This window comes from Mycteria americana, chromosome 5, assembly GCF_035582795.1.
Source record: "Mycteria americana isolate JAX WOST 10 ecotype Jacksonville Zoo and Gardens chromosome 5, USCA_MyAme_1.0, whole genome shotgun sequence".
Taxonomy (NCBI): Eukaryota; Metazoa; Chordata; class Aves; order Ciconiiformes; family Ciconiidae; genus Mycteria; species Mycteria americana.
Window position 1 is genome coordinate 70235532 of NC_134369.1, and position 10788 is coordinate 70246319.

Sequence of the window (10788 nt, forward strand, 5' to 3'; positions counted from 1 at the left end):
ATGCAAGTGACCCTCCTGGACAGCTTAGGGAAAGCCTGAAACAGGGAGTTTGAACACTGAGCATCAGGTCTTCCAGCAAAGTCCAGTCAAATGGCCTTGGGAGTAAGTGTATCTGTGTGGCTCGAGGCTACTCACAGAATCACAGAATCACAGAATCATATAGGTTGGAAAAGACCTTTAAGATCATCGAGTCCAACCATAAACCTAACACTGCCAAAAACCACCACTACACCATGTCTCTAAGTACCTCATCCAAACGGCTTTCTTTATTTCTTACTTTATTTCTTCTTTATTTCTTCTTTATTTCTTACTCGACGTAAGAAATAAACAGTGTGCTAATAAATAAGGCCTAATGAAGCATCAAATAAGTGACATGTAGAAAAGTTAAGTGATTGCAGAGGAAGACTTTGGTCCCCAGTTGTTTTTAATGCGCTGCTCAGGAGTGAGGGATGAGGAGTGGTCGGGAGGTGGCCGTGATGCACTGCCAGGGACTCAAGAGCCACAGCGGTGCGAACGGGCAGTACCAGCCGCTGGCACAAGTGAACCCCCCCATGACCCAAGATCCGTACCCCACTGTACGTGTTTCCTTCCGCAAAACATGAACATGGTGGTTGCTCTCTTCCTCATCCGTCCTGTCACTCCGAAACGGAAGGAAACCGCAATGGGCTTGGCCCTTATTGATGCTCGTATTGCTGGGTGGTCATCTTGTCTGGCCCCCTTGGAAGGGGATGGGATGGCTCCTGGGGCAGAGCTGCCCGGGCTGCAGTACCCGCCCCACGCTCACCCATTCTTTTGTTTTCTTATCTTTTAATTAATATTCACTAAGGTTAATTTTTAAATCTGTTTTCTGGGTTTCACATTGAAGTTTTGTTGGTCATAATGACACCGCAGCAGTTTTATGAGAGTCGTTTGTGGACAAGATGAGTGAGTTCATACTGAAAGATCAACTTTATGTTCGCAACAACTGATTTGCTAAAGACAGCCCATTTGCTGCAGTTTTCCCTTTTATTTTGGTGAAGGAAATAAAACTTCTGCTCATCTCTCACTGTGACACCCAATTAATTGCATGTAAAGCAGATATCGCTGGAAAACACTGTTCACTCTTTGGCAGCTGTTATTTTTATGGAAATCATTACTTAACACTGCTCATCTGGAGGAAACGATTGCAGCAATACTACCCAGGCTTTCCTTTATTGCAAGGTATCACGGCTGAAAACTGAAACGAGTTTTATATCACCCTGCAGAAGGAAAATTCGTGACCTTCTCCTCAAACTATTTGTTTTCTTGCCATTTCTTTTGAGCAAGCCCCAAATTGTATCGATTTGTGCCTCCTCTGGGGCACGCACAGCGCACCCTTCTCGCTATTTCTTCCGAAGATAAATTTGCCATCTCCCTCTTCTCCAGACGTAGCTGGGACTTACCAGGTCATCGCCCCTGACGCGGCCCTGCGCCTACTGTCACCGCACGCCCGGCTCCCACATTTCAACCTGAACAACATCTTCTTGTCTAGCTTTCGCTCAAATTCCATTTTCAAGGTGATTTTTACCCCCGTTTCCTCGTTCCCCGGTTGCGGGGGGTTGCCGATGTATATTCCCGCGCCCTGCAGGTCCCCGCCGCGATCGCGGCCTCTTTGGCTGCAGGCGACAACGCGGGAGGTGACGCCCCCCGTCAGGAAATGGCGCCCCGCGCCCTGGCGGCGGTGCCGGCGGGCTCCGGCAGGGGGCGCCCGCCGCGGGGCGGGTGGTTCGGCGGCTGCGCGGCGGCGGGCCCGGCCCGGCCCGGCCCGGCGGTGAATGATCGCGCCCGGCATCCCCCGCGCCGCTCCCGCCCCGCCGCGGCTCGCCCGGCCCCGCCGCCATGGCCTTCACGTTCGCCGCCTTCTGCTATATGCTGGCGCTGCTGCTCACCGCCGCCCTCATCTTCTTCGCCATCTGGCATGTGAGTGTGTGGGGGGGGCGGCCGGCCGGCCGGTAGCGCCGTCCCTCCCGCGCGGCCTGAGGGGCGGGTGTCCCCCGTCCCGTCCCGCCGCCCGCGCTGAGGGGACAGTGGCTGGGCTGGGGACGGCTCCTGCCGGTGCGGCCCTTTCCCGTGGAGCCGCCGCTCCCCGGGCGGAGGCCCTGGGCGCTCCGCGGCCCGCTCTCCCGCCGAGGCCGGCGCAGGCCGCGGGGGCCGGGCCGCCTGCCCGGGCCGGGGAGGGGTCCGCCCGCCGCCAGAAGGGGCCGCCCCGATGGCCGTGTTTTCCCGCTCTTTGTGTCGGTCCCGGGGCAGTTTAAAGCCCGAGCACCGCCGGCGGGGCGCGGCCGCCCCTCACGCCGTCGCCTTCGCCGGCAGGAGGACGGCGGGAGGAGAGGGGTGTTGGGGCGGGGGAAGAGGCACGGCCCGGGCCGCCTTCGGCAGCGGCGAGCACTGAGGTCGGCCTAAACCGAATGTGAAACGGCGGCCAGGGCGGCTGGGGAAGGGCGGCGGGCCGGCCTGCCCGTCCGAAACGCCTTGCGGGGGTCTCCCGTGAGCAGCCCCCCGAGGGTTTCCCCACAGAGCCGGGCCGTGAGGGCTGGAGGCTCCTGGAGATCTGCTCTCTGCCTGCAGGCTGCCCGCCTGCCCTTCCCCAGCGCAGGGCCGCGGTGGAGGCCGAGGCATCGCGCCCAGTCCCCACATTCGTCGTTATCTTGGCGAGGTGGAAACCTAGCAGCGTTTGTCTGCGGATAAAATTAATTTTTAAGTGCTGATATAAGATATATCCATTTTATTAAACGGTATTTTAAACGAGTGCGGTCTTTTTAAAATAGGGGTTGAAAATGTTTTAGTCTGAAGTCAGTTTGGCCACTTCTTTAACAGAAATAGAGAGTGAAGTGTTGCACTCTTCTCATGCTTTATCTTAAGACTTAGTTTTTGAGGTTTTTTTTTCATTATTATTATTTTTTGGAGAGTTTTCTATCTTGAACCCGGCACAGGGAGAGCCAGGAACCTGCCTTGGGTCAGCTGTGAGGTACTGCTCTAGGCGAGGACACGAGGAGGATGTTGTTCTTGGCACTATTTCAAGCTTCCTAGTTATCCTTAACAAAAACCGTTCTGTTGTAATATAAGCCCTGTTTTGGGCTTATACTGAATATAAATGAATCTCATACGGATAATAAGTTGCTCTGTCTTAAGACTTTTTAAATGTTTGGTATAATATTTGTTCTGTGGACGTGGCTTTTGTTGTATTTCTTGCTGCGTCTTTGATTTTTATGGCATGAAAAGGTCGAGTATACGTGGCTTTTTATGGATGCACCTTTTGGACAAATGTGAGGTCAGCATTTATTTTGACAATGAGACAAAATGTTTGGCTGCTTTTAAGATTGCTCGTGCTTTTTCTTGATGAACAAAGCCTGTGTCAGGTTCCTGCTGGCTACTGAGAGTTGGTCGGGGCACAGAGGGGGTCTGTGCAGAGCGAGCGGGGTTAAAAACTGCTGAGAGGGACGTTGGGAATTCCTTGCTGGTGGGGAGGTAAAAAAGTAGAGTGTGGGCAAAGGTCCGTGAATGCCTGAAGGATCTTCTGTTTTCTTGGTTGTATAACCTATTTCAAATGTGTCTTACCGGTGGGTTTATGACATTAGACGTACTCAGGAGAAATTTCGTTCCTGGATAGGATGGCAGCACTTGAACCCTATGGCTCTGTACCAAAATGTTACTTTTCACTGGTAAAAAAAATACATTGTTGCTTCTGGACTGAAAAATCACAACTGTTCCAATTTTTTTTCTAGATTATAGCATTTGATGAATTGAAGACGGATTACAAGAATCCCATAGACCAATGTAATACACTCAATCCTGTAAGTAGCACGCTAAATGTTTTTTAAATAAATGTATGTAAAGTGATTGGTTTTGGTGTTATCTTGATATAGGCAATAGAAATTTTTCTATCAAACTAGGCAATAGAATTGCATCTGGGTGGACAAAACCTAGCTGTTTGATAGAAGTTTTAGGGAAAATTCTCTGTCTGATTCTTTGCTTTGAAGTTGAATATTCTGACTGTTATTAATCTGCTGGTGATCTTGTCAGCTGTCGTACTAACATTCTTTCAATCTGCTTTCTACGTTTTCGGCACAAAGACAGTTGAAAAGGTCAAAAAGATTAAAAGAGTCAAAATTGCATTAAAGGTGTGTACTGCTTTTCAGTTTAATGTTTTTAATGCCACTTTCATTTCGTTAGGAACATTTGTAATACTATTAAGCTGTTTTGTTTAGTGTGCCTGTTCATCTGCTCGTGATTTGTTTGTTGGGGTTGAGAACAACTTCATGGATTTCCATATTTTGTGCAAAACAATTTTGCTTGCTTACCCAGTGAAGTGGGGAAAACTGTTACATGCCTGTTATATACGTCCCAGCGATGAGCTGCAGTAACTTCAGTTAGAAGGAAATAGTACGATTTATTGAACCCTGAGATTACAGGAGTTAAGCACTGACCAAGTAAATTCTGATCTTGTTTGAGGGTTTAGGTGGGCGTAATGCGGTAGGTGTTATCTTCACTTCTTTGTTTTATGTTCCAGGATCAGGGGTGTATCTTGGTGTCCTCTTGGATGCAACTCTGACACTCCTTGGTTTGTGAAAAGACTTCGAGACAAACTATTTGCTTGCATCTGTAACAGGCCAATAATAAAAGGGATACTTGTTACATATAGTTTGATAGAGCAGGTTTTTTGTGCATTTCTCATGGTTTGTACTTTGGCTTGGTGTGCCCAGGCTGAGGTAGAATGTAAGGCAGCACAGCAATGTGGCCTGGACTGTAACTTTATGGTGTTTTGAAGAGTTAAGTAAATTATGCAAATGAAAAATGAATTTGCAGTAGCGGGGGGGGGAAGGAGGGAATGCATGTTAGACATACGGCACGTAAATTGACAGTGAGTATTACAGCATGAGAACGGGTGGGGAGGAGAAGAGGTGATTGGCAGAGGGTTGCATCTCAGCGAGGTTTGATGCTCGGATAGCTGTGCATCTAACAGTTTCCCTTGCTTGGTCTGTTTTACAGTCATTTCTGCTACAGTATGGGGGAAGGCAAATTCTCATTGCATTTATGCATTATGATCTTATCGCAACCTTTGAAGTATTATAATGCGCATGTTTAACGCAAATATTAACCTTCTGTTAACCCACGTGCATGTAGTGTTTATTGATATGATAGCTTTGTGAATTGAAAATATTAAATAACTTAATATTTGCTGTTCTTGTGAAAGGAGATTGGCCACTAAAAGTGAAGTTAAGATCCAGACTCTTGAAGGGATCTGGTAGATGGTGCTGGACAAACACACTGAAATGGTGTTTTCTTGTACAAAGAATCAAAAATCCTGGTAGGAATCGAGACACCTCGGTAGAAAGATTAGCCCAAAATAGTAACTGCTTAGTGCACTGTTGATGCCTTCTCTTCCCCTGTCCTATTATAGTAGTATCTCTTCTCAGCAATGACATTTCTTCCTCCCTCGCTTCTGTGATAAATACCATGGTGGAATATGATGTAGTTCATTTTCTTTTAGGACAACCAGGGAGGATAAAATGTGGTAGATTTGAAAGAGACAAGTATTCTGGTGTAGGAGTTAGGGTATAATAAACAAGATAAAGAAAAAATGTGTTTTGAGATGTGTAGTTCAATAAACTACAGATTTTCTGACCTGGTAAATGTGTCTCAGCAGGCTGCCAAATGCATTGTGTTTTGGATAGGGGGGTGGTGGTTGCTCTACTATAAAGAGTTGCCAGGTTGTAAATGGTAAGTATACAAAGAAGGATCTGGACAAAAATATTTACTTGAAACAGTTCATGTATGACAGCTTATTTTTGTTGATGTTGATGCAACTTTGCTTTGTTTGGTATTCTTCATTTAGAGAAGCAGAGTGTTGTAGCAAAGTAGGTGGTGAGAATGTCTGTTTGTTGGTAGTATTTAGATTTCTAGAAAGATATTTTGGGGGTTTAAAAGCAGTGTCTGCTTAGAGAGAATGAAAAAAAAATATAAACCACTGAAACTTCAGTGTAGTCATCCTATGCCAGGTTAGTCATCTCACACAGAAAAAGAGGGGCAGAGTGTGTTGCGTGTACATGTATTTGCATGCGCACACACGTGTGCACATACAGGCGATTTAAATCTTTGGGTAGAAATGGAGTATTTTTCATAAGGAGATGTTTTAGTAGTCCTGAGTTGAGAAGTGAAAAGCTTACTGATTTGCTGCTTTCTGAATTGTGTGATGAAGGAGTAAATGATATCACTTGGGGGTGACTTGTTCTAGAAGATTTTACTCTTGTGGTGGGTGTGAGATTTTGCTGGCTCTCTGCATGCATTTAATCTATGTATCTCTCCATATTATTCCTATTAATAACACTAATACAACCTGGCATTTCACGCTTTCTGTGATTTCATAATAAACTGATAAGTAGCTCTGTGGGCTTCTGCTGGCAAGCATGATACCGTAAAGCATGCATATTAGGTACTTGTGAAGGAAACCGAAGCTGGCTAATACGCCCTGAACTGTACGTGCATAGCTGCTGTTGTGCCCTCCTGCGCTGCAGGCAGCACAGCGTTCGTCTCTGCAGACCGATGTGCCTAACAACGTAGCTGCTGATTTGGTTTGATAAAGCTTTGCCTAGGATATTACATTTTGGAAAGAGTTTGAATTTGAAAAATGATGTCTGTGCGAATACCAAAACAAAGCTGTAAAATAGGAAAACACAAACCAACTTTTTGCCTACAAACCATTATATGGAGCATGTTTCCTACTGATATTTCTCTGTTGCATGAGCAGAAATATCTCTATGATCTCTTCTGTTATGAAGGTCACGTATAAAGCGTGGAATCTGCTAACAGTGCACTTAGTTTTTTATTGCTTCTATTAAATTATTGATCTGAGCGTTTAATTTTATAAATTTTTCTTCTCGGTTCATGAATATCATGTGAAAACAGCAAGGCGCGTACTGCTGGTTGCTGTTTTCGCTTTCTGCAGTCTTGTTCTTGTTAGTGTTGTTTTTTAATACTATTTTTTAAAGAATAGCTTACCTCCAAAATAGATTAAACACCACACACTTTGCTTTGAGTGAAACTTCTAACTCATATTTTTCTTTTCCAGCTTGTACTTCCAGAGTACCTCATCCATGCATTCTTCTGTGTTATGTTTCTCTGTGCAGCAGAGTGGCTTACACTGGGTCTCAATATGCCTTTGTTGGCTTATCATATTTGGAGGTAATATTGACGAGTCTGGTATCTCTGTACTCACGTTAATTGTTACTCATTCTCCTGTTGCGGTGCTTCCTGTTAAGTGTCCAGTGTCTTTCGCAAACGAAGATGCTTTCTGATACAACATTGAGAAAGTTTATGTCACGGCTATAAAATAAGAACCATCACTTTGCTTTCTCTGTCACTTTTATTTGTTATTCTCTTGGGCTATGCAAGAATCGAGTTGTGTTGTGTGTGTGTGTGTGTGTTAAAGGTAGCTGACACGTCAAAGGCATCCTAATACCGCAGATTCACAGTGTGGATTGCCAGTAGAAGTGGCAATCTCGCTTTCCTCCAGCACTAAGAAGTGGGCACCACCTCTCCTTGTGCTGGTGTTAGTCCTGTGCAGGGAGCTGCAGGAGGGAGCTGGTCTGGTTGAAACGTAACCCAGCAAAACAGCTTTCACTGCGTGGCTGTGGCTGTGCTAGTCCTGGCGTGAGGAGGAATCAGAGGGGTGGAGGTAGGACTGTTCCTTTTGCCGGCAGCCTGCGTTAAACTACAATTTCAGGATCATTTTGTAGTGACCTGTATGAGTATTCCTTCAGCGTGGTAGCCAGCGTGCGTTGCGTTAATGAGAGGAGGCTGTAGGTTATGTAGGGTTATACGCTGGTCTCTTCTCCAGCTTTTCCAACCCTTTTGTAACGAATCCCGGTTTTCACTTACTTATAAATTTGTCCCATTTCCTTTTGGCGTACCAGAGTTTAGCATGGTTTAAGGCTGAGGTAAGCCATTGCAGCACTGTCTGTGAAAGCTCTTCTGTAGGCACGTTTAGTTTGGAGCTTCGTATTGCTCTTGCAGTTCGCCATCTCCTGCGTGGAGCTGATGGACTTCGCTGTAAGGGGTGTGATTCCTTGTCTCGGTTCTGGTATTGGTGGGTGGTGGGCAGGAACTAATGTTTCCCATCGCTGTCGCCACAAAACTAACTGTGCATCACTTTCAGGTACATGAGTAGACCTGTGATGAGTGGCCCTGGTCTGTATGATCCTACAACCATCATGAATGCAGATATTTTAGCCTATTGCCAGAAAGAAGGATGGTGCAAATTAGCATTCTACCTTCTATCATTTTTCTACTACTTATACGGGTAAGTTTTTTCCTCTGTCTCCCATCTAATCTTCAGTCTGAATTTTTTTTTTTTGATTGGGCTCAGTGCACAAGAGAAATTTTGTACATAGGAATATATATAATGCCAACATTCCTGAAAAAGAATCCACAGTTGCCGTTTATTCTGTTTTAAAATTAAAGTCTTAATTTGGTTGGAATTACAAATTTGAATCTGTATACCATGACTGGAGACCTGAAAGCTCCAAGCTTGTCTTCTTTGAAGCATAATATAATACCCCCCCAGTGTTTTCATTAAGCAGCTGGAACAGTAATATTTTTCAAGTAAGTAGGTATTTTGATGTAAATATGATCTGTGGTGAAATCAAAGGTAGAGGAGCCGTTCCAAAAGTTGAAAGGGGTGGGATGCGCAGAAGCCAGTGCCACCACCTGGTTCCTCCTCCCAATTCTTCCTTCAAGCCAAAAGCCAACTCGCTGCTTGGTCCTCCCGTCTGTTCTGGGTGGTGTGACACGGGAACCCGCGTGCAGTCCTCCTTCCGAGTGGCACGCTGCGCTTCTTGTAACACAGCTGGAATAGTTCAGGCTTTTGACACGTAGGTGTCGTGTCTATACAGGGCTCCCTGTTATAATGTCACTCGATGTAGCGACAACGGGTTGTCGCATCGGTTCGTGTCGTGCTTTATAATCCCCTTCTGATGTGTTGGTGACTTTGTGTAAAATCTTCGGGCACAATCCCTGTACCTCACGCAGATTTGTTCCTTAGAATAGATGACTGTGTAATTAAATGTATAATGCTAATCAAAATGGTGCATCTTAATATTTTTATTTTATTTTCCAGCATGATTTATGTTCTGGTGAGCTCTTAAGAAGACATTCAGCAAGCTTTGTTCCAGTTAAGTGCATGCAAAAGCCACAAAATACGGATTCTTTACAACGAGAACCTCTTACCAAGATTAAATAATGGAATCTGATGATCGCATTTGCGTTAGAAAACAATGACTCCCCTATTTTTAAAATATTTCCACATTTTATACTTGTGGAAAGACTGTTTTCTTATATTTTACTGGGACGCTGAAATTAAAGAATTACATGTAAATTAATGTAAAGATTACTGGGTTTTGAAAAGTTTTGACTTTGCACTCCATAAGGAACAGCCGTAATCTTCAAGTAGGTATGCGTTACTGACTAGCCTTAGTACACTAGGGATTTGCTTTAGGCTGGGCTTCGTAGTGGCTCCTTTGGACTTGCGTATCCCACTCTAACTATAAATCAGCTGTAGCTGCTGAGTGCTGGGGAAGGACTGGAAGTGCTGTGGGTTTTACCTGTAGGCGATGCTGGTCTGAAGAGATGAATTCATGGACACAGTTGCAAAAATAGGAGTTCTATTTGGGTTTATTTTATTTTATTTTACTTTCTATCTGGTTCATCTTTCCCTGTCTATGCACGGTTCAGAGACTTCTGTATTTTCACCGAATGTTAGCCTCGCTTTAATGTCAAGCATATGCCATTGTGATAGGAGAAGTTGAATTGTCCACAAAGGAGTGAATTTAAATGATGATTTTTTTTTTAAAATGTCTGTGCTGTCTTATTAACAAGTGGACAAACCTACAACATTTATCAAGCCCAATGATGAAAATACTCTTGAGTTTAAGAGTAATACTACAGACCTTTTCAAAGCAGAAAGTGAGATTGTGAAACTGCCCTGCTGTTCCTTAGTGCAATAAATAATAAAAAAAAAAATCTCACATTCAGAAACACTTATTTTTACCTGGTGCCTTGTTTCATTTTTAAATTGAACAGATACTTGGCTGTATTCATCTGTTTGTTTTAAGCTGGATAATTGCATTACCTGCTAAAAATAGAACACTGAATCACATTATGTCTGGAAAAGGGAAGCTCTGATTTCCTGCTTGTTTTCACGGCTCTGCAGATAAATAGTGGATGGGGCAGGGGGAAGCTGTTTCAGGTAAACTGATAATACTGCATTGTAAATTGTTACTGGAACAGCTGCTTCATTTAGGAGTAATAATTAGGAATCTTTTTCATTTACCTGTGCTGGAGAATAATGAATAGTTCCCCGTTCTAGTAAAATGTTTTTGTATAAACTGTGTATTTGTTCACTTTGGGTCTCTTGGGTATTAGATGCAATGGAAGTTGTACCAATGGCTGCACGGGGTTCGACCAGAAATCCAGATACTCCAGCGTTGGCATGTTGGACAGTGGCAACGACTGAGGAAAAAGTGTATGAAACAGGGCAGGTATTGAATATCTCTGCCTGAAGAGTGAGAGAACATATTTGGCAATCTATGTGTTACAGATGTCCTGAGCTAGAGGTTTGGCATCTGAAACAGCCCTGGAATAGCTTTTCTTTTATTAATTCAGTTGCTTTTTGAGCACTTTTATAGCCTAGTGTGGAAGATACCCTGAGACGGTGAGTTCTGCAATGGAATTACTCAGTGTGTAAAAAATACTTGTTTAAAAGTTCTGCCGGAC

The 10788-nt window shown here is 44.5% G+C and overlaps 1 protein-coding gene across 1 annotated transcript; it reads left to right on the forward strand.

Annotated features, from left to right (window-relative positions):
- Positions 1 to 1754: 1754 nt before the first annotated feature.
- On the forward strand, positions 1755 to 10056 carry CNIH1 (cornichon family member 1). Its single transcript, XM_075503920.1, has 5 exons — positions 1755 to 1938; positions 3744 to 3812; positions 7088 to 7200; positions 8174 to 8317; positions 9134 to 10056. The coding sequence occupies exons 1-5, from the start codon at positions 1858 to 1860 to the stop codon at positions 9159 to 9161; spliced, it is 435 nt and encodes a 144-aa protein (XP_075360035.1). The 5' UTR covers positions 1755 to 1857; the 3' UTR covers positions 9162 to 10056.
- Positions 10057 to 10788: the final 732 nt, after the last annotated feature.